Here is a 25,263-nt window from a genome sequence, read left to right as displayed (position 1 = left end):
CTGCCAACATTTTTTGAATTTGACGACGCTTCTGAGAATCCCAACCACGTCGAAAACAGCCGTATACGATATCCAAAACTAGTCGGAAAAGTGACGTTACTATTGAGAAGTTGTACCACGCCAAGTTACTACAAAAACGTTTCGCATGAGTGCAATTATTAGGTGCCTTTTTAGATAATTTTAAAACGACGCCAATAAGAGACCCTTCAAACTATCAGAAAATGTGAATTTTAAGATAACTGTAAACGAATCATTGTGGTCAAGTAAAACACGATTGTTTAGATTTTTATTAATTTGATTACACACTTATTCGAGTATCACATAACATTTAACATAATTTTTTACATTAATAAACGAATGATGTCGAGTTACAAGTAGCAAGTTACATTTTTCAGCGTCAATCAGCCAGTGTGTTTTTTTCTCGGTGGAGGAAGCGTACCTGGAAAAATATTATTCACCAGTATACCTTTCACAATTTTAAGCGAAATAAAATGTTTTTAGCACTTCATTTTCGTTTTTATTTAAATAAATTATAATAAGCAAGTTGCGCTTGGTATTTCACAAAATATAAAATGGCTCTTGGAACAATAGTGATGGCAAAATACTGTCATGTACCTTCCGTACTTTTTAATAAGTTTCCCCAATCACAGTTGGCGATTGTTGTAGTGTCACTTACGAGTCTCTGGTAGCGATGAGGATGAAATGGAACTTTGAAATGATGACAGGGAAGGGACCTCCTTTTTATAGCCGAGTCCGAACGGCGTTCCACATCGCATTGAAACAACTTAGAGAAGCTTTAAAACCCTCAGAAATGTCATCAGCATTACTGAGGTGGGATAATCCACCCCTGAAAAACTTGTTGGTGTTCGGTCGAAGCAGGAACCGAACCCACGACCTTGTGTATGCAAGGCGGGCATGCTAACCATTGCACAACTGTGACTCCCGTGACAATGATGCTTTTACGGTGGCTCCCTTGACAATGCTTTTACAACTATAGGCCGGTATGCACCTCTAGCGAAATTTTCGGTAGCAAAAATTTATTTAAGTCTACAACAACAAAACAGGGCTGTGCACGCAAATTGTAAACCAGCTAATCGCTTTTAAAAATTGTTAATATATGTTCCAAATATTCCTCAAATAAATTGTTTATTATTTACAGACCTTTTAAAACTTTTACGCACACAATGATTGTAATAAATTAAATGTTTGCTGCCAAAATATGCTTTTGACAACCCTGTTATTTTCATTAGAGGTGCGTACCAGCTTACGAAATTGAACGCTACCGAAAATTTCGTTAGCATAAATAGCCATGCATTTCTTATGAGAATGAAATTTTTCGCTAGAGGTGCATACCGGCCTTATCTTAAGATGCACCTTTTCCAACAGTTTGAAGGGACTCTGATTGGCGTCGTTTTAAACTTATCTAGAAAGACACATAATAATATAGTAACTTGACGTGGTACAACTTCTCGCTTTTCCGACGAATTTTGGAATTCGTATACAACGTATGCTACATGTTGTGTCGCAGGATTTATCCGAACTTGTAAGGTCCACTTACTATTCGTTACAAAAACAGAAATTTCGTCCGGAAAACTTATGGTCTGAACTGCGCACATTTTTCGTACAAATCGTTGGGGATTTTACATAAGACACTTGCCAAACTTTATGCTAGTTTTCGGTTTTAAACGATAGTTTCTAATATCAGCTATAGAAAGTTGTAAAGAGGAACTCATTTGCATTCTTAAGGCTGGTACTAGGTTAATTCTTGCGAAAAATTTGTATAGAAACCATTATTTCGCACATAGAAAGCGGTTTTTATTTAGGTAACTTGGAGCGCTATTTTATAGGGAGCGATATTGAATTAAGTTGGTGGTTGCTGTTTGTTATTACAAAATTAACATTTTATTTTCCTTGGGCAATTGATCTGCTGCTCCTTTGATCCTTTTTATAGTTTCGGAACAAAAATATAATCCGTGTTTGTGTTATAAACCCATACAAATAGTTTTAATAAATAAATTATTTCTTAATTCACATTGCAAATGGCGCCATGCTATAAACGTCAGTTTTTCAACTCGACAAAAAACAAAGTATAACAAAAATAGAAAAATTTCGCTAGTTTTTCGCATTTTTTAATTTTGTATGGAGTTTCAACGTGAAAACCGAACAGAGTACCGGCCTTTAGGAATATTGCAAAGTGTTTTATTTGCATTCTTCCGGGTGGATATTGTTCTGTGTGGCGCAGAGAATGAAGCCGACCCATTTTTGTCGGCGGCGGCTAATACTAATTTTTTGCTTCCGGCGGCGGCGGCTTGGTGGCTAAAGGCCGGTACTCTGTTCGGTTTTCGCGTTGAAACTCCATACAAAACCAAAAAATGCGAAAAATTTGCGAAATTTTTTCCATTTGTGATACTTTGTTTTTTCGTGTTGAAAAACTGACGTTTATAGCACGACGCCATTTGCAATGTGAATTAAGAAATAATTTATTTATTAAAAACTATATGTGCGGGTTTATAAATCAAACACGGACCATATTTTTGTTCCGAAACTATACAAAGGATCAAAGGAATAGCAGATCAATTGCCCAAGGAAAAATAAAATGTTATTTTGTAAAAACAAGCAACAACCACCAACTTAATCCAATATCGCTCCCTGTAAAATAGCGCTCCAAGCTACCTAAAAAAACGCCGATTTCTATGTGCGAAATAATGGTTTCCATAAAAATTTTTCGCAAGAATGAACATAGTACCGGCCTTAAGCCGATATAAATTTGTCTTATCGACGGCGGCCAATTACCCATAATAAAATCAATCTGATGTTATCCGAACAGAGAATGAAGCCGCCGAGTCGCGCCGCCGATTTCAGTCGCCGCCGACGATTTTTGACCAGTCGACGCCGCCGCCGAATATATCGACTCATCTCGACTCAAATTTAGCCGCCAATTAATCAAAAATATCGATTTAAATCAGAAAAATGTATTACTAATTGTCGTACTTTATTCCAAAATTTTGAACCTTCCACCCACAATCAATCTATTTCACACTGCTATAATAACTTTGCAAAAAAATTTGCTCAGAAAATTTGAAGTCAATGTAAATTTGATTGTAAGATTGGTTGTACAACTAATCTCATTACCATTCGAATAACTTCAAATTGATTTTATAATGGATAATTGTCCACCGCCGAATGGACAAATCTATATCGGCTTAGCCGTCAAGCCGCCGCCGCCGGAGACAAAAATTTAGTGTCAGCCGCCGCCGACAAAAATGGGTCGGCTTCATTCTCTGTATCCGAATGGTAATGAGGTTAGTTGTACAACTTATCTTACAATCACATTTACACATAATGCGCTTTACAGATTATCAGTTATTCCGGACGGAATGTCGGTGTTTGTAAAGAATCTTACAGCCTGTTTCTGTATGTCGAACGAGTTCAATCGATCGACTGAAATGCATAGAAACAGCTGTTTTTTGGTTATAAATTCAGCTGTTTGTTTCCATTTTAGTCGATCCACAGAGCTCAGTCGACATACAGAAACAGGCTGTTACAGTGTGTCGGATCGATACGACTTGTCGGCGATGACTAAATAATCGGTAAATATGTTATCGATATATTTACCGTAAACATGCAGCAGTATCGATTACGACTTCGGACTTAACTGATAATGTGCACAATATATGGGATATGTTAGACACGAGCACTGTCGTCCGGAATAACTGATAGTCTGTAAAGCGCATAATGCTAAGTACTAACAGCCTGTTTCTGTATGTCGACCGAGCTCTATCGATCGACTGAAATGGAAACAAACAGCTGAATTTATAACCAAAAATCAGCTGTTTTTATGCATTTCGGTCGAACGATAGAGCTCGTTCGACATACAGAAACTGGCTGTTCGTTCGTTTCTGCGAAACCCGAATATCTTCATCTATCTCCGTAAATAGGGTCTCAAACGCAAGGATGTTAGCTTATTTATACGAAATAATGTGCCTACCTATTTTTTCGTGCGCAAAATCTAGGGTTGTATAAATATGTGTTTAAAAATGCTCAAATCAAAGATTTCGCTTTTCTTCCGCGCTAACGCTTATTATATGGAGTATCACAGTTTTTCGCGCTAAAACGTTATCTTAGTACTAGGATTAAGTCAAATTTTCTGAGCCAAATTTTTGCAAAATTATTATAGCAACTTGATACTGACGGATTTTGGGTGGAAAGTTAAACATTTTAACAAAAAATGACCATTATTAACAATTTTTTCTGATTCAATCAATATTTTTGATTAATTTGCAACTAACTTTGAGTCGAGATGAGTCGACAAATTCGGCGACGGCTTCGACTGGTAAAAACTAGTCGGCGGCGGCTAAAATCGGCGGCGCGACTCGGCGGCTTCATTCTTTGGTGTGGCGTATTAATAATGTGTGTTACGACAAATATGTAAGTGTGAAGTGGATGTAGGTCTACTATGCATTTTGTCGTATCTACTAATCTGGCAACCTCGTTACCACATGGTACTCTTTTTCTGACAGACATCATTTGTGACAGTTCTAATTAGGACCCTAAATAGAATTTTGTGTCCAGTTGGAATTAGTTTCAAAATAAAAAAAAAATTGTTTTTGCCACGTTTATTGAATTAATACTCGATAGTAAAGTACTCTCGTTATTTGTTAAGGATTCACAATGAAAATTTACACAAACGAAGGGAATCCTTTTGGCTTGAAGCTTCAGATACTGGCCAAGTTTGCGAAACGTGAAGTGGTCGTGGAAAAAGTTAACCTAAATGGTAAAATGTGTTTGTTGCTTATTGCAATATCCTGGCTATGAAGAACTCAGAAACTAAAACATTTGATTTGATATATTCCCATTGATTAAATTTTTATCTCGACTTCTTTCCTTGGCCACAGATTCCAGAGGGAAGGATCTGACAATATTGCCTACATTGGAGCTGGATGGTGGTATAAAGCTATTTTCGACTGATGCTGTTGCTAAGTACTTACTTCCTGATGAGGGTCAGCTGAGAGACGAAGTATGCATTGACTAATTTAGTTAATATTTTGGAATGACCTTGAAAAGGTTGTATTAATTAGTGGCGTTTTCATATTTCAGTGGCTGGAATGGTCTACTACTCTTCTAGCTCCCGCTTTGGTCCATTATATGGGTGTCGGCCACCGTGCTAATCCCAATGCAATGCCTGTCCTAAATGCTTTAGTGAAAAAGTTAGACGACCGCTTGTCCTCATCACCCTTCCTGGCAGGAGACAAGTTGTCAGCCGCTGATATTTCCGTCTGGTCGTTATTGGCTCCCGATGGTACTCTAAAAGGTGCTCAGCAAATCGATAATGTATTGGTGTGGTATCGAAAAATAAATGCTATGCCCGAAGTCCAAGCAGTGCTTGCCGTAGAGCCTCTCAAGGATCTTACCTTCAACGCTTTACAAAATTCAAATCGTTTTGGTGGCCTTTATCATGTGCCCCTCAAAGTTCCAGCATCTTCTGCTGATACTGCAAAACTTTTGGCTGATTCTGGATCTAATTTGGCCGACACTTTAACAGATGATGAAATTGCGTCAGCACGTACAAACTTTACTTACAGTGCACCGACTGAACGAAAAGAACCACGCACCGTTCTACCTAAAGCAGGAGAGCGCAATGTGTTGATAACTTCTGCCCTGCCTTATGTTAATAATGTACCTCATTTGGGAAATATTATTGGATGTGTTCTATCGGCAGATATCTTTGCAAGGTATGTTGACAAACAGTTGCTATATGTAATCATAAATAGTTTCTATGGGAATATATAGGATCGACATGCCGCAAATGCCGTTTATATCATTTATCATTGAACTTCTCTCTTATCAACGAGTTCTACATGATTCAATCTTTCATCTGCGTTTCACATTACGGTGAACTCAAGGCTCTTTGTATGCAATGCGGATGGACTTAGGATGTTATTTCATTCATAGTCCCATCTACGTTTTGTTTAGCAGGTGTAGGTCCAAAGTCTTATGACCCGTAACATCAATATCATTATGTTATTTATCGTGTTAATAAAACAGCTGATCACATACAAAAATTTGACTTTTTTGCCACAACAAAGAACTTTTCAAATTTGGCATCATTCGGAAGAAATTTAACAATTGTCCCCATAATTATGTATCGCATGATTGTCCCAATATGGTCCTCATTTATGACGAATCTTTTCAACATTTCGGACAAGTAAATACATTACGATGCACCTTGAGCAGTGGTTGTTGTAACACTAACTTTTTCTAGGCATCACGGAAATTTCTGTAGAAATCTGCCGTAAAATTCTTTTGAATTTACGAGACTCAGGAATGATAGAAGTAGACGATGTAGAAGATAGAAGGAAACTGGTCCTTGTTATAAGCGTTACACCGACAGAGTTCGCTAAAGAATATCAAACTCATTTACTACTGTATGATTTGGGTAATTTTTTTGGAAAAATTTCTCGAAAATTTTTCCAGTTAAAATCTTAATTGAGTTTTAAAAAATATTCAATTAAAAATTTATTTGATTTAAAAAATGTTTTAATTGAAATAAAAATCAATCACACAAATTAATAGTATCAATTAAATATTTAATTGGATCAATTAATTTTTTAATTGAGTGTCAATTAATTTTTTAATTGGTAATATCATTTCTGTGATTGAAGACATTTCAATTAAAAAATTAATTGGATCAATTAATTTCGTGATTGAATCACGAATATATATATATATATATATATATATATATATATATATATATATATATATATATATATATATATATATATATATATATATATATATATATATATATATATATATATATATATATATATATATATATATATATATATATATATATATATATATATATATATATATATATATATATATATATATATATATATATATATTTCTATATTTTGTCAAAATTTTATTTCTCAAAAAAATTTTGTTGAAATTTTATTTCTATAGAAAATTTTGTCAACATTTTAATTCTATAGAAAATTTTGTCAAAATTTTATTTCTATAGAAAATTGTGTCAAAATTTTATTTCTATAGAAAATTTTGTCAAAATTTTATTTTTATAGAAAATATTGTCAAAAATGTATTTCTATAGAAAATTTTGTCAAAATTTTGTTGCAATAGAAAATTTTGTCAACATTTTATTTCTATAGAAGATTTTGTCAAAATTTTATTTCTATGGAAAATTGTATAAAAATTTTATTTCTATAGAAAAATTTGTCGAAATTTTATTTCTATAAAAAGAATTATTGCTATAGAAAATTTTTTTGCTATAGAAAATTTTGTCAAATTAAACTATTACCAAACAACATATGTGGCAACCGTGTAACTTTGTCGACTGGCACATGCTATTCTATAGATTCAGATCTATCGCTATTAGATTCAGTCACCGCTCTAGGCGTGATTGAGTTTTTTTTGGTCTGGGCATTGTAATGCAAAGCTTCGAAGGAGTTGTGGACTCTGAATTTTTTTAGAATTGCAGTAGTCATACGGCGCAATTCTTGTTTTTCACCTTGAGACATCTTTTTTGGAACAGTGGCTTTCTTCTTCCTCCGTACACGTTTACGTTGGGTTAGTTGTTGTTTATATTTCCCAGCAGAGTCTTTGCCATAGAATGTGTATTGATTTGATACCATGCCATCACATGAGGTGTGCGCGTGAGTGAAATTTCATTCACACTCACGCACATTCACGAAGCAAAATGTTTATTCACGCACGATACATTTGGTAGCCACTCACGCACGTTCACGAAATGAAAACCGGTACTCACGCTCTCTCGCACGATTCATGGCAATTAACGTGACGTGGGGGTGATTTTGCAGGAATTTTATTCACGTACATTCACGAATCGATTTTATTTCTCACGCACGACTATTTTTGGTCCCATTCACGCACATTCACGGAAGTTTCTTCATATTTCGTTCACGAGTCACGTGTGAATCACCCGTGACACGACAGTTTCGTGTCACTCGCACACCTCTAGTTATCACCATATTGACACTAACTTAAGTAGTAATGCGATTAAATCTGTAATTACAACACTCTGCCTCCAACTCGTCATGGTCCGAGTTTATGAGTACGCTTGCCCTACGTTGTGAGGCTTACAGTCAGAAAGGGCGGGGAAATAAAATGAACATTATGTATGAGAGGAAGCAATAGCAATCTATTTGTTAAAATTATAATTTAATTTTAGATATTCGCGAGCTGCTGGTTACAACACCCTTTTGATAAGTGGTACGGACGAATACGGAACAGCTACAGAAAATAAGGCCTTAGCAGAAAATCTCACACCAAAGGAAATTTGTGATAAATACTTCGAATTACACAATGCCATATACTGCTGGTTTGGAATAGGTTTTGATTATTTCGGACGAACTACCACACAAGAACAAACAGAGTAAGTAGTGGGATTCTTTTGTTCTATGAAAATGTTATGGTATGCTTTAAATTTCAGAATTGTTCAAGATGCTTTCCTAGATGTTTATAAAAATGGGTACATATTAACTGAGAGTGTAGAACAACTGCTTTGTCAAAAATGTGATCGTTTCTTGGCGGATCGGTAAGAATAATGAAAGAAAACATTCATTTTATTTATTTCAGATAGATTTTGTATATAAATTCAGATTTGTGGAAGGAACATGTCCCCATCCAGGATGTGGTTATGAGGATGCTCGCGGAGATCAGTGTGACAAATGTGGTAAATTGGTAAATGCTACCGAACTGATAAGACCTCGTTGTAAGGTCTGCAATACTGCCCCTGTTGTACGCTCCTCCGATCAATTGTTCCTTGATTTGCCTAATATTGAACCCAGTCTACGTGAGTGGGTGGATCGTTCGGAGCAAGGATGGACAAATAATGCTCGTGTTATTACCCGAGCCTGGTTGCGAGAGGGCTTGAAACCACGTTGCATTACAAGAGATCTTAAATGGGGTATACCAGTTCCACACAAAGGCTTCGAAAATAAGGTGTTCTATGTTTGGTTCGATGCACCCTTCGGTTATGTTTCCATGACAAAGCGTTACACTAAAGAATACAAACAATGGTGGCAACCCGAAAAGGGCATTGATGTTGAATTATTCCAGTTTATGGCTAAAGACAATGTTCCTTTCCATTCGGTAGTGTGGCCAAGTGCGTTGTTGGCTATCAATAAGGGCCACACATTGGTCTCCCATATAATGGCTACAGAATATCTGAATTATGAGGATGGAAAATTCAGTAAAAGTCGTGGTATTGGTGTCTTTGGAAACGATGCTCAGGCAAGTTATTTGTGATATTATTATTTTTCAAGAGATTTTTATACAGTGCATTTTTTCAGGATACCGGAATTCCCGCTGATGTTTGGCGTTTCTATTTAGCTTCTGCCCGTCCAGAAGGTCAAGATTCTAGTTTCAGTTGGAATGATTTGGCAGCTAGAAATAATTCCGAGTTACTGAATAACTTGGGCAATTTTGTCAATCGTGCTCTAGTCTTCTGTGAGAAGAACTTTAATGGCATTGTTCCCGCCATGAATCTCACCAATGACGAAGAAGTCCTCTTGGCTCTCATCAATCGTGAATTGCGTGGCTACATTAACTCTCTCGAAAAGGCACGTTTGCGTGATGGCATTCGCCACCTACTTTCCATATCTCGACATGGCAATGGTTACATGCAAAGCCAGCAACCTTGGGTCCTCCTCAAGGGAAGTGAAGAGCAAAAGGCTAGAGCTGCTACAATTATTGGTCTCTGTGCTAATATAGCCTGTCTTCTTGCAAATCTTATATTCCCATATATGCCTACTACTGCTCGCACAATGTTCCAGCAATTGAATACAAAGAAGAGTAGCTTAAATCCTGAGTAAGTTATTTTCATTGCAAACAAAACACAAGTTTTCTTTGGTAATCACAAAACTTTTCTCTAGAAAACCCTATGTAACCATATTGTTACCTGCTGGACACAAAATTGGCAAACCAGCCCCATTGTTTGCTAAATTGGAACAAGCCTTTATTGAAGAAATGAAAAAGAAATATGCTGGCCCTCAAGTTTTGGGAGATGCTAACAATTCACAGACGGGACAATCAGTAGCCGAATTGGAGAAGGCAATACAAGCCCAGGGTGAAAAAGTTAGACAACTTAAGGCTCAAACAAAGGACAAGGCTGTGTGGCAACCTGAAGTTAACATTCTCTTGGATCTGAAGAAACAATTGACTGAGGCTCAAAGTAAAGCGCAGGCCAGCTCTACCACTCAAACCAATCAAAATGGTTTATCAGTCAAAGAACTAGAATCTGCCGTCCAAGCCCAAGGAGAAAAAGTTCGACAACTTAAAGCCCAAACAAAAGACAAGGCTGTATGGCAACCTGAAGTAAATAAACTTTTAGAATTAAAAAAACAATTGGCAGCAGCCCAGTCAAGTGGTCCAAATGTTACTGCCCCAGTATCATCTACAACGGCAGCTCCTACCAGTGCAGGCCAAGTCAAGGAGCTGGAAGACCAAATTGCTAAACAAGTAAACTTTCCATTGTCCTTCATACGTTATAAACATAATTGATTTGTTTCCTTCTTCTTTCTAGGGCGAAAAGGTACGCACATTAAAAGCTGCTGGCGATGCATCTGTTTGGAAGCCTGAAGTAGAAATTCTCTTGGGTCTCAAGAAGCAGTTGACTTCACTCACAGGGGTTCCAGATGCAAATGCTCAGGGCAAAAACAAGAAAAAGAAATAACTCTCACCTACCTTCACAATTGCCTAAGATAATTTTTTCCAACATCCAATGTATGTGTCGTCCTTTTTGTACTTCGCTTTCACCTTTTCATATTGTAATTTAAGCAAACTTGAGGCTCTTCGTGTAATAACTCTGGGAAGAATTATGCGAATGGCTACTATTTGTATTTGTTGTTACAAACATCTAGTAAATGCTGTTTTTCTTTGTTGGAACTTCATTGCTTTGCAGTGAGTTTCTTAGCTTTTATACATATTTCACCTTTAAATGACTTTTATTTATTCGATTTTGTGGTAATAATGAAATGCTCAATAAATATGATTTTATAAATTGGTCTTCAATTATACATTGGTTTTGTTTTGAGATTTGTTTCTTCATGGAGTTTCATACGGGGGTTCCCGTAAGATCTAGTTGAGGGAGCCACCGTGGTGCAATGGTTAGCATGCCCGCCTTGCATACACAATGTTGTGGGTTCGATTCCTGCTACGACCGAATACCAAAAAGTTTTTCAGCGGTGGATTATCCCACCTCAGTAATGCTGGTGACATTTCTGAGGGTTTCAAAGCTTCTCTAAGTGGTTTCACTGGAATGTTGAACGCCGTTCGGACTCGGCTATAAAAAGGAGGTCCCTTGTCATTGAGCTTAAAATGGAATCGGGCAGCACTCAGTGATAAGAGAGAAGTTCACCACTGTGGTATCACAATGGACTGAATAGTCTAAGTGAGCCTGATACATCGGGCTGGCCTAACCTAACCTAAGATCTAGTTGAACCCAATTTTCTACACAATTTGTGGATGGCATTTGCCTCGAAGATTTACATTTGCAATGGAACAATTATTTCAGACATGAAAAATGGCAACAGCAAAAACTGAAAGCAAACATTGAGTACAGTAGCAATTCCTAGGTCTATGATGGATATGGGGCTTATTGTTTAAAGACGGTCTGCATATTCAATATTGCCTTCAAATGTATTGGTCGTTGTTGTAGCCCCTTGGAGTTGACGCCGACCGAGTCCAAATTTCACCACGACGAAGAAAATATATACATTATGGGGTCTGAGACCAATATTTCGATGTGTTATAAACGGTATGACAAAGTTAGAATACCCCCATCCTACACTGAAAAACTATCCTCGTGAGGCCAAAAATTTATTATCCTTAAAATACGAATGTGAATTTTGCTTATCATAGAAGATATATCTGATATAAAGTTTGTTTGTCCAGAAGTCGATAAACTTTTCAATGAAGTCATTGTGCCCTTATAGTTAAGTGATATGGGTAGCTTTATACGAAAGAAACACTTGTTGACTAAGGTCAACTTGACGTTGCCCAGCAAAAAGAATTGGAAGTTGTTCCACAGACATTTCTTTTTAAGAGCATCCCGAGATCCCCCATCAATTTTTTCCACTTCCGATGAAGTTATTTTGGATCAGACTTATAAAATGCGCCATTTGGTCGATTAAAGTCAAAATTAAAATTTTTGAATGTTAAATGTCGCAAAAAATAAAATAACATCAATAAAAAAGTAAAAAAGAAAAAATAAAATAAAATTAATAATTTCACGATGATTTGGATATGTGTCAGTCGACTTTTTCACATCCAAGGAGGTTCTTTTGCGAAGGTTTTGTAAATTTCGAGAATTTTTAATTCAATTATTTACAAAAATATATGCCAAGAATAATAAACTAAAACCGATGTATAACATAAAAAATAATATTTGAGATTTGAATCTGCGTTCTTTATTTTTTCATTCATACTAATAAAGAACATTTCATATAATGACTTGGTGTCATATTACGATAATATCACAAACATTTGAATTGACATATCAGGCTTCATGTTCAATGGGGTTTGTGGCTGAGTGTGCTAAGGCGTTCTGTTATGGTGCCAACAGCCCAGGTTCAACCCCTGGTGGGAGAGAAAACGTTTTTATACCCTCCACCATAGGATGGGGGGGGGGGGTATTTAACTTTGTCATTCCGTTTGTAACAAATCGAAATATTGCTCTAAGACCTCATAAAGTATATATTCTGGGTCGTGGTGAAATTCTGAGTCGATCTAAGCATGTCCGTCCGTCCGTCTGTTGAAATCACGCTAACTTCCGAACGAAACAAGCTATTGACTTCAAACTTGGCACAAGTAGTTGTTATTGATGTAGGTCGGATGGTATTGCAAATGGGTCATATCGGTCCACTTTTACGTATAGCCCCCATATAAACGGACCCCCAGATTTGGCTTGCGGAGCTTCTAAGAATAGCATATTTCATCCGATCTGGCTGAAATTTGGTACATTGTGTTGTTATATGGTCTCTAACAACCATGTTAAAATTGGTCCATAATTATATATAGCCCCCACATAAACCGATCCCCAGATTTGACCTCTGGAGCCTCTTGGAGGAGAAAAATTTATCCGATTCGGTTGAAATTTGGTACGTGGTGTTAGTATATGGTCTCTAACAACCATGCAAAATTTGGTCCATATCGGTCCATAATTATATATAGCCCCCATATAAACTGATCCCCAGATTTGGTTTGCGGATCCTCTAAGAGAAGCAAATTTCATCCGATCCGGTTGAAATTTGGTACGTGGTGTTAGTATATTATATTCATTATATTCAACCGTATATTCATTATTCAACCGTCGAACTGAACGGACGTGTTTTCTAATAGCGGAGTATTTCATCGTAATAAGTACTTATTACGAATTTCATGTGTGGTGGAAATAATAAACCTCCATGCAGCGAAATTCAAAGTCATCTACTGGGTTGCTAACTTCAAGGCCCAGTGGGCGGGTAACGACTGAAGTTATAAATTTGGGCAACGACCAAGAGTCAGGCCCAATTAGTCGACCTGTAGACGGGTCGACTGGCTGTGACACTTTGGCAAGTCGAACCTTTTCTAAGGTGACGACATCAGAAGGAGGCAATCCCTCTCGAAAGAGATTCAAGGAACGAAGAAATGCTTTGTTTATCCTAAAGAAATTAGGATCAGTCGACCCAAGCACGTTGTCGGCTAAGCAAAGCGATTCCTTAAAATGGGCTCAAGGAAATCTTGAAGCTGGAAAAAGGGAACGATCACTGGATGAGCTGCCATCCTTTAAACGGGATCGAAGATCGTTTGCCTCAGTTGCAAAAGACAGCCTTGTGATGGCTATTATTGATAAAGGAGCATTGGACGGTATGATTCCAAGGCAAAAATGGGGGGAAATTGAGAACGCGATGCCTGGTGTCTACTCAGAGATTCGAAAAAATTTCCCGGACCAAGTCCTCGACGGCAAGATGCTGGATGGTATCAAGGACGATATAAGTTAATAGCTTTTGCGGACCAGAGGTCTATGAATTGCTTTAAAGCTGCATTGATGCTAATTGGTAAAGTTTGGGAAGGAGCCGCTTTGGAGTTAGTCGATAAAAAAGACATACCGGCTAAACCTAGAGCACATGCATGGATACCGGCAAACCCTCCTGATCCTGAGTCAATACTAGAGAGACTAAAAGAATGTAACCCAGATCTTCCAACCGCCGATTGGAAGGTTGGTCGTTTGGATGAGGTGGATGGAACAAGACGACATGCGGTGTTTATATTAAACATAGAGTCGCTGCCACATCTAGCCCAGACCCAAGGACGTGTAAGTTATGGCTTTCATGATATCCGTATGAAGGTATACAAAAGCGATCAGCCAAAGGATTCCGAAACGGACAAGCCGCCGGTAGAGTCAGCAGTGAAAAAATCTCCTAGCGAAGCCGAAAGAGACATAAAACCTGCAGACTATGGCGGAAATCATATGCGGAAAGTTTCTACAGGCTCAAACCTCACCAAAGCTGAACCGCGGATTGTTGCGAGAGTCACCGAGATCTGTGAAGAGGAAGCCCTTGATGACTCAATTGAAGCGGCTGATGTGACGGTGGTTGAAAATTTGGATGGTTCTACGGTTCCTCCAGATAAATCTTCACCATTGTAAGGCCGCTTGTGCTGCCTTAAAAGTTCTCCTGATGAAAGGAGACATAGATATAGTTCTTATTCAAGAACCATAAAACCAAAAATTGTGCATTGGCTATACACGGCAGTAGTTAGACCTATAATGCTATATGGTGTTGTAGTCTGGTGGCCGGCACTTCAGAAACCGACTTGTTTAGATAAAGTTCAGCGTATGGCGAGCTTATGTATCTCAGGCGCATTTAGTAAGACAGGAACAGACTCCCTTAATGTCATGCTACATCTATTGCCTTTAGACATTTTGGCCAAACAGTCAGCTGCAACAACGGCTGTGCGGTTGCGCGAGCTATCGCTGTGGTCGGAAAAAATGTACGGTCATAGTTCGGTCCTCAAAGTGATGCCAGATGTGCCTACACCCTGGCAAAACCACTTTTCGACAAAAAGTTTGAAACTCTAATTCCCAACAGTGAGGCGTGGTGTACACAGACCCCGGGGAATAACAGATATATAGATTTCTATACTGATGGCTCCAAATTGAATGGACAAGTGGGGTTCGGAGTATATTCTAAAGATCTGGAAATTCGAATAGCGAAAAGATTACCATATCACTGTAGTGTTTTTCAGGCTGAAATATTGGCAATAAGAGAGGTGGTGAATTGGCTGAGAAGTAATGTTCCAACAAATATTGGCATTAATATATACTCAGACAGTCAACCTGCAATAAAATCCTTGGACTCTGTGTTCCTTAACTCGAAAACGGCCATAGACTGCCGCAAATCTCTCAACGAGATGGCTGAGCAGTACAATATTCACCTAATATGTGTGCCTGGCCATAGGAACATACCGGGGAACTGCGAAGCAGATGTGTTACCAAGGCTAGGAACTACCTTACATATTCCAGGGGAACTAGAATCTGTTGGTATGCCTCTGGCCACCTGCAAGCTCTTACTGCGTGAGAAGGCTGTTATGATGGCCAATATTCGATGGGAGAATTGCAAGGGTTGTAACGACACCAAGCAAATATGGCCTCATTTAAACTTAAACCGCACACTAGATATGCTAGTGTTCTCAAGGCGTCAGATAGCACTCCTGATATCTGCTATAACGGGTCGCTGCCTGATAGGCGAATTTGCAAAAACTATAGGTGCGAAGTATTGTATAAGCTCTCATGATGTGGAGGAAAAGGAATCAATTAAACACCCCTTGCACCCTCACAAAAAATCGCTTCTGTAACATATACTCCCAAACATATTTTGCTTCAAGCATATACATTTTTGGGGTATTGCCCAAGCATTTATATGTTTGATCTCTACCAATATATAATATGTTTGAAAGCATATTGGTCTAAATAATATATGTTTGGGTAGTCTAAGTTCCAAACATTTTGTATTTTTGCATCCAAATTCAATAATGTTGTCTTCCAAAAAACAATAGGTTATTATGTGACCATATAATATGTTTGGAAGCATTTTGCACCCAAAAATATTATATGCTTAACAAAAATTCTCCCAAACAATATTGTGCTCAAAATTTTATTTATTACAATCATAATGAATTATGAAAATAAACAGGTAATATAGGTGCTAACAACATAGGTTTTCGACCTGAATGCTCAAAATTTTGTTTCTGCCCAATTGTATATTCCCCGACATCTTTCTCACTTCCACGAGATTTTTTAGTTCTTAGCACCTTTTTCTGTAATACAAACATTGTAGAAGAAATTATTCAATTTTATGATTTTTTTTTTATTTTAATTTTACCTTTTGCCGGACGGGGATTCGGACAGCGGACCACACAGTTTGTAAGGATCAAAGAAGTAGCTGATCAATTGCCCAAGGAAAAATAAAATGTTAATTTTGTAATAACAAGCAACAACCACCAACTTAATTCAATATCGCTTCCTGTTAAATAGCGCTCCAAGCTACTAAACACATATATGTTTATAGGCTATTTCTAAATTAATATATGTTTGCATCCAAGCATATTAAATTTACAAACATTTTATGTCCCAAACATAATATGTTCTAACATATTAACATATATGTCCTAAACATATTATGCTAGTTTATGAACATTATATGCTTGCACTCAAAAATATTGTGTTTAAAAATTTGTGTTCCAAACATATAATGTTTATAGCCAAACATATGAAAAACAGTCTTTTTCAACCGTGTGTGTGAGTGTCCTGCTTTTTGTGTAAGGCGTAAGCGAATTTTAGGAGCATATAGCTTTAGATTACTGGCGGACCTGGAAAACGTTAATTTAAGCAGTTTGTTAATAAGTACTTTTAGTTAAATGTGGTATCACAATGGACTGAATAGTCTAAGTGAGCCTGAAATTTAATCGGGCTGCCACTTTAACCTAACCTAACCTATCCTAGTATATGGTCTCTAACAACCATGCAAAAATTGGTCCATATCGGTCCATAATTCTATATAGCCCGTATTTGAACCTATCCCCAGATACGACCTCTGGAGCCTCTTAGAGGAGCAACCTTCATCCGATACGGTTGAAATTTGGTACGTGGTGTAAGTATATGGTCTCTAAAAACCATGCAAAAATTGGTCCACATCGGTCCATAATTAGATATAGCCCCCATATAAACCGTTCCCCAGGTTTGGTCTCCGGAGCCTCTTGGAGGAGCAAAATTCATCCGATCCGGTTTACACTAGTTCCGGATCACAAATTGGGGATCCAAACTACACAAAAAAATTCTGACTCAATCACGAAATTAATTGATCTAATTAATTTTTTAATTGAAATGCCTTCAATTACGAAAGTGATAGTATCAATCACAATTGGGCATAAAAAATATTTGATTAAAAAATTAATTGATTTGAAAATTTCAATAATTTTTTAATTGATTCAATTAAAAATTTAATTTATGGTGATTGTATCAATTAATTTTTTAATTAAAAATTTTATAATTTTTAATCACTGACTTAATTAACATAATGCTTCTATCTTATTTAATTGTATGAATTTAATTTATTAATTGAACATTTTTTCAACTTCAATTAACTTTTTAATTAGAGATATTTTGGTGATATTTTTTTCTGTGTACTGTTTTGGAAGCTCTTGGAAACTAGAACATGTTCTTAAACACTTTATTTTGAAGACATTTTTTATTTGAAAGTAAGACATATTAAGGAAGGTACTTCTAGTATTACAAAAACAACAATGTCAGGTGCCTTATTGTCACATTGATTCTAAGTCGAATTGAAACATTGTTCAACAAGTGGGAAAATTAAAACGGCGACCGGACATACCCCCCAAAGGACATTTCGCTCAAAATGATTTTTGGGCGTTATGACCTCCATTGGGGCGGTCACATCGCCCAATTTTAGTTTGGGCTTTATGTCCTCCCTCATCGCGGTCATAAGCCCCATAAAAAAAATGTGGGTATTATGACCGTTTGAATATAATTGAATATAAACAATAGTTTAAAATAACAAAATATATTTTTTTTAAATCATTCAAAAGCTATATATGATTACCCAGCAAAAACTTTTGGAAGTTCTTCCAAAGGCACAACTTTAAAAGCACTCCCAATGATGTTCTTTATTTTAACTACCCAGGAAGTTATTTTGATTAAATTTTTTATATCGTGGTTTTTTCATACTTTTAATGGGTAATTTTAACTTTTTTTGTTTGAAATAGGTTAAAAACAGAGTAAGAATTCATAAAACGGTACAAATCATTTAAATTTTGTCGAAGGCGACCGGACATATCCCCCAACGGACATTTCGCCCAAAATGTTTTTTGGGCGTTATGACCTCCAATGGGGCGGTCACATCGCCCAATTTTAGTTTGGGCTTTATGTCCTCCCTTATCGCGGTCATATGCCCCAAAAAATAGGCGGTCAAAACGCCCAATATTTTATGGGGAAAATAATGTCGGAATACAAATCAAAAACTGGCCTAAATGAAGTAGTTTTTATCCCCAATTTTGGTCAACTAAATACGTACGGTATTTAATTGAAAATGCCGTAACTAGAAAGACAGTGCAGATCTCGTGGTCTATAAGAAAATTAAGGAGAAAATGGTGCAAAACGCTCCACAAAGTCCCCAAGAACTTGCCAAATCAGAACATATGAGTGAATACTAAATGTGCGAAAGTGTGCCGGAAAAGATATTTTAGCAAACCACTATTATGGAAGCCGATTTGGCATACAGACTCTTTGTGTTCCAACCCAGTAAGTGAAATAATGAATGAATGAAATATGGATGATGGAGATGCTATTGTTTTATTGATGTCCCTTTTTCGGTCGTTGTTAAATTCATCACATTCAGTTCGTCCTCAAATCCTAGCGACTTTCAGTTTATTATCTTCTTCTAAACATTAAAATTGGAAAGAGATGAGATGATCGACGTGGTGCTGATGGGTACTTGAAAAAAATCGCGCGCGCGATTTATTTCAAGTACCCATCAGCACCACGTCGATCATCTCATCTGCCTCCAAATCGCGCGCGCGAATCCTTTTTTAAATTCATCACATTCAGTTCATCCTCACATTCTTGCAACTTTCGTTTTATTATCTTGTTCTAAACATTAAAATTGGAAAGAGATGAGATGATCGATTTGCTGCTGCTGGGTACTTGAAATAAATAAATTTTCAGTTTAAAATACATAATTTTCAATTCAGCATTTGTCTGGTTTGTTCAAAAGAAAAAAATTATCAATTTCCGAATTGTCATGTTTCAATATATAAATTCAAATGTCTTGGACCATAAACCGACCTATTTCACGAGCGAAATAGGTCTTCGTAGTGCCACTTTAGCCGCTTTTCCATATCGTACGCTGAGAAGAAAAATGGTCAAAAATTCTGTTCCAGTCAAAACCAATTAAAACAAACGATGAAGCCAAGATATGCTAGTTTTACATCTTCTTCCAGCATATACAATAAAAGCAGTATTCGATATTTGTCAATAAGAGGCATATATATCTATTAAATATTAAAAAAAATTAATGGATAGATGAAGTAATCATATCTAGCTTTTGAATGATTAAAAAAAATACATTTTGTTATTTTAAACTACACACAAAAAATTTTCACGAAAATTTTCCCAATTAAAATTTTAATTGAGTTTTAAAAAATATTCAATTAAAAATGTAATTGATTCAACAAATTTTTTAATTGAAACAAAAATCTATCACAAAAATAATAGTATCAATTAATTTTGTAATTGGATCAATTAACTTTTTAATTAACCTTCAATTAATTTTTTAATTGATACTATCATTTCTGTGATTGAAGACATTTCAATTAAAATTTAATTGCATCAATTAATTTCGTGATTGAATCTGAAAAAAAAAAATTTTGTGTGTATTGTTTATATTCAATTAGATTCAAACGGTCATAACACCCACATTTTTTTATGGGGCTTATGACCGCGATGAGGGAGGACATAAAGCCCAAACTAAAATTGGGCGATGTGACCGCCCCAATGAAGGTCATAACGCCCAAAAATCATTTTGGGCGAAATGTCCGTTGGGGGATATGTCCGGTCGCCTTTGTCGAAAAATATGCTAAATCCAATCTGAAAAAAATTTTGCATTTTTGAAAATATTTAAGGCCAAACTTTTCTGACAAGTGCTAGAATCCATTAAAAATTACAAAACATTATAAAAATTATTTATTTGACAAAATATCACAGTATTTTTTAATTTACATCCAAAACATTGAATTCGGATCACACATAAAGAAGTGATGCAAATTCAGTGCAACGGCTATTGAAATGGAGGACTTCCGTCCTATGAGAAGCCCATGTTAAATTCATCGCTTCTGCGTCAATTTTGCACCACTTCCGGATCCAAAAAGAACATTTTCATTACTTTTTTGGCGACGCTTTTTTTGCTGGGTACTTCATCTATCCATAATTTTTTTTTTAAATATTTAATAGACAGATATGCCTCTTATTGACAAATATCGAATCCTGTTTTTATTGTGTATGCTGGAAGAAGATGTAAAACTAGCATATCTTGGCTTCATCGTTTGTTTTAATTGTTTTTGACTGAACATAATTTTTTACTATTTTTCTTCTCAGCGTACGATTGAAATGGAAAAGCGGCTAAAGTGGCACTACGAAGACCTATTTCGCTCGTGAAATAGGTCGGTTTAAGCTTCAAGACATTTGAATTTATATATTGAAACATGAAAATTCGGAAATTGATATTTTTTTTCTTTTGAACAAACCAGACAAATGCTGTATTGAAAATTATGTATTTTAAACTGAAAATTGGAAAAAAGATTAGATGATCGATTTGCTGATGATGAAAATCGCGCGCGCGATTTATTTCAAGTACCCATCAGCAGCACATCGATCATCTCATCTCTTTCCAATTTTAATGTTTAGAACAAGATAATAAAACGAAAGTTGCAAGAATGTGAGGATGAACTGAATGTGATGAATTTTAAAAAGGATTCGCTCGCGCGATTTGGAGGCAGATGAGATGATCGACGTGCTGCTGATGGGTACTTGAAATAAATCGAGCGCGCGATTTATTTCAAGTATCCATCAGCAGCACGTCGATCATTTCATCTCTTTCCAATTTTAATGTTTAGAACAAGATAATAAACTGAAAGTTGCTAGTATTTGAGGACGACGAGAATTCGCGCACGCGAATCCTTTGTTAAATTCATCACATACAGTTTGTCCTCAAGTTCTTGCATCTTTCGTTTTATTAACTTGATTTAAAAAATTAACACAGTTATACTTACATGTCGTTTGTAACCTTCGTAAATATTAGTAATTTCTTGTACCCATAAGATAAAATGGAACGACCGAAAAAGGGGCATCAATAAAACAATAGCATCTCCATCATCCATATTATTCATTATTTCAGTTACTGGGGTGGAACACAAAGAGACTGTATGCCAAATCGGCTTCCATAATAGTGGTTTGCTAAAATATCTTTTCCGGCACACTTTCGCACATTTAGTTCTGATTTGGCAAATAGTGCTATGAGTTCTTGGGGGCGTTGTGGAGCGTCCTTAATTTTCTTATAGACCACGAGATCTGCACTGTCTATCTAGTTACGGCATTTTGAATTAAATACCGTACGTATTTAGTTAACCAAACTTGGGAATCAAAACTACTTCATTTAGGACAGTTTTTGATTTGTATTCCGACATTATTTTCCCCATAAAATATTGGGCGTTTTGACCGCCTATTTTTTGGGACATATGACCGCGATGAGGGAGGACATAAAGCCCAAACTAAAATTGGGCGATGTGACCGCCCCATTGGAGGTCATAACGCCCAAAAATCATTTTGGGCGAAATGTCCGTTGGGGGATATGTCCGGTCGCCAATTAAAACAGAGAAAATCTGGAAATGTACCGACCAGGAAGAAAAATACGAAAAAAGTACGAATTTAGTAAACTTTAATGCTTCATTGTTACACTGTTAGAAAAATATGTTTTTCATATGTTCCGATATAAACAAAATGTGTTTCGGGCACAATTTTTAAACACAATAATTTAAGTGTGTGTGAATGAAACCCCAATAAAACCCCTTTGGCTACGTCATTATGTCATTACCCAGCAAAAAAATAGAGCTTCCAAAAAAGTAGTTTGGATACCCAATTTGTGATCCGGAAGTAGTGCAAACTTGGATCATATCCAATGAATTTTGCATGGACTTGCCATAGGACGGAAGTACTCCATCTGGATCTTTTGCATTGCTTTAGAAGTTGTGGCTTGGAAGTTCATTTGGATGTTACGCTTTTTTTCTTATTATCTAATTTTTACACATTGAAAAACTTCTTCGTTTCCACAAGGGGTTGAACCTGGGTCTGTTTAATTTTTTATCTATTTTGTTTTTTTTTTTTAATTTAATTGTCCAAAACTTAAATTTTTACTTAAAATATTCTAATAGCGTACTTTCTAAAATTAGTCCATAAGGACTGCATAGAAGCAGAAACAATTGATTGGGGATTCCGGGATGCGCTTTAAAAGAAAAGTTTGTGGGCTTGTCCAAAAGGACTGCATCGAAAGTGCACTCAGAGAAGAGTGAACCCATTAGCAAGTTATTTTTAACTAACCAGTGTTAATATTGAACTTCGTATGTCGCTAAAGAAGCATGTACTCATAGTAAGTTCAACATTTTCCTATAGGTTAGTAATTTGTTTTAACTTTTGCGAAGTTCAAATTTAACTGTTCAGAAGTAAAAAATTAACTAAATAATACATTTTTTAAAAACAAAAAAATTGTTCTGGATTTCCTAGACCGCTTGGTGACTTGGAGCAAGGAGACCTCAAGGGGGAGGATCCCCATTTCTACATGTCATATTATATTTGGTACAAACCACTTACTCTTCTGTAGTACAAATCCTTTTTTATAAAATTTTACCTTTTGTCCGGACGGAGGATCGAACCGCGTACCATCAGTTTTCTAACACACTATCCGCTGGGCCACTTAGCTCTTATAATCATCAACAACCAAATGTGACTTTGTTTATTCTTTTCTTGCTTGGCTTCATGTATTCATTAACACATACAGTCAAGGGTGTCTATTTTTAGAAACACCACACGAGCACATTCACTTAACGGTAGTTAGAATTGACATTCATCGTTAGTTTATTTATACTAAAAATGGAAATTTCGTGTCCAACTAGACTTCGTAATATTGCACAGTAAAAGTTCAGTAGCGCTGAGAAACTTCTTCGTACGTTCGAGAAAATACGTATTCCCTATTATTATATTTGCTTCAGTCCACTTACGAACTCATTGGGAGTTCTTAACCATTTTGCTGGTAATGGCCGTAAGTTCAATTGACTTCCACTGAGTTAATTTTGTTCATAAATAGTTAAATTTAACTAACTGTGAGTAAAATTTTGATCTACTCAATATTGTGTGAATTTACTTGTAGTTACGACGTTCAATTTTCTGAGTGTGGAAAAAAATTATGGGGGATTCCGGGATGCGCTTTAAATGACATGTTTGTGGAACAACTTCCAATTTTTTTCTAGGTAATAAAATATATTTGAATATAAGCAAATATTGACAATCAAAGTTCATGTTCAAGTTCAAACAAGAAAGAATATTGTGTGAATTTACTTGTAGTTACGACGTTCAATTTTCTGAGTGTGGAAAAAAATTATGGGGTATTCCGGGATGCGCTTTAAAAGACATGTTTGTGGAACAACTTCCATTTTTTTTCTAGGTAATAAAATATATTTGAATATAAGCAAATATTGACAATCAAAGTTCATGTTCAAGTTCAAACAAGAATGAATTCAAATTTGATTCCTAGTATCAAGTACGTAAAACTCAAATTTAAAGGAAAGACGTGTCTTAATGATATCCTTCTCCGCTTCTTTGGATCGGAATAAAAACCAAAATTATTGGCGTAAGGACAAAATCTTTGGAACCCCGCAAGCTTTTTTTCAGTGTATGGTAGAGGGTATAAAAAAGTTGGCGGAGTGTCGCAGTGTTCGGAAAGCAGATTAGTTTGTGAAACTTTTTCAAACCCGGTTTAAAATTTTCCTGCGATTGCAATTGTCTTTCATAGGAATATGTTTTACTTTGCATTATTTATCTTAAATTGCATGATATTCTATATTCAATAACTCTAATATTTGTTTTCTATTCTGCAATTATATTTGCAAATAGTAAAGTAGACGACGGATGTTTATTTGGATAGAGCGGTTTATTTGTTTTCTGGAAGCTGGTATAACTGCCTCCATTAATTCAATTTCATTCTATGGAATTATTTTCATATAAATAGATGTCTGATTGATGTCTGTTACTATCTATCAGCATTTACAACATGAAGTACTTCGTTGTCTTTGGACTCTTAGCCCTTTCCGCTCTATGCCAGGCCAAAGTGAGTTGTGTTAAATCCAAAGATAAGAATGTGTCGTCTGTGAATACTAATAGTCCCTTTGTATTTTCTAGTATGGCTTCGCTGGACAAAATTTAGATTCATTCAATTCAGTCCCCGAATGGGATCAGGAGTATGATGATGCCGAAGGCTACAGAAAACCTGAAAATTACCAACAGGATCCAAGGAGTTTTGATGGACAGTACGAAAACGAGGGCGGCTTTGATGTTCAAGGCGCAGATGGCCAACAGCAATATGACGAAGATACTCCTGTTTTCGATGGCGGTTTTTTCCCCCCACAACTTCCTCTGAACCCTTTGACCTTTGAATATCTAGGTAGCGATGATGACGAAGCACAGGGATTACGTGGACTTGGAAATTTCTTCAAATTCCTTCCAGTCTTGTTCGATTTTGGATCTGGAAATAACTTCGGAGAGAACAATGGATTTGGCTATGGCCAAGAAGAAGGTTATGACGCAGAATAAGTATATTAAAGCATATAACAAAACGTTGGTCCAAATCCTAAATAATAAATAAAATTTATGTGAATTAATATACAAAATGGATGAATTTCATTAAAGTGGCTTTGGCAGATTTCTCATTCATTGAATGGTCATTCATCTTTATCTAAGGACTTAAGATTCAATACAATTGTTTCTACTGTAAATACAATTTGATTGAGAACACCAAATATGATTCATGTACCGAATTTCTAGGACGAAGGAAGGACGATATGAATACAGAAATTTTTGTTAACATATGTCATGTTCGAGATGCTGTGGGTTGTTCT

General features: G+C 36.2%; 2 protein-coding genes across 2 annotated transcripts; both read left to right on the top strand.

Annotated features, from left to right (window-relative positions):
- The first annotated feature begins 4,519 nt into the window (after positions 1-4,519).
- MetRS (methionyl-tRNA synthetase 1) lies at positions 4,520-11,063 on the top strand. The gene is made up of 9 exons (XM_075309468.1): positions 4,520-4,774; positions 4,896-5,017; positions 5,098-5,732; positions 8,216-8,419; positions 8,477-8,581; positions 8,646-9,279; positions 9,339-9,856; positions 9,921-10,506; positions 10,571-11,063. The coding sequence occupies exons 1-9, from the start codon at positions 4,672-4,674 to the stop codon at positions 10,718-10,720; spliced, it is 3,057 nt and encodes a 1,018-aa protein (XP_075165583.1). The 5' UTR covers positions 4,520-4,671; the 3' UTR covers positions 10,721-11,063.
- A 13,252-nt stretch (positions 11,064-24,315) lies between these two features.
- On the top strand, positions 24,316-25,035 carry LOC142238882 (uncharacterized). Its single transcript, XM_075310608.1, has 2 exons — positions 24,316-24,476; positions 24,548-25,035. Exons 1-2 carry the CDS (start codon positions 24,420-24,422, stop codon positions 24,956-24,958), a joined length of 468 nt encoding a protein of 155 aa, XP_075166723.1. The 5' UTR covers positions 24,316-24,419; the 3' UTR covers positions 24,959-25,035.
- The last annotated feature ends 228 nt before the right edge of the window (positions 25,036-25,263 follow it).

Source organism: Haematobia irritans, chromosome 5 (assembly GCF_050003625.1).
Source record: "Haematobia irritans isolate KBUSLIRL chromosome 5, ASM5000362v1, whole genome shotgun sequence".
Lineage (NCBI taxonomy): Eukaryota > Metazoa > Arthropoda > Insecta > Diptera > Muscidae > Haematobia > Haematobia irritans.
This window is presented reverse-complemented; position numbering and strand designations above follow the sequence as displayed.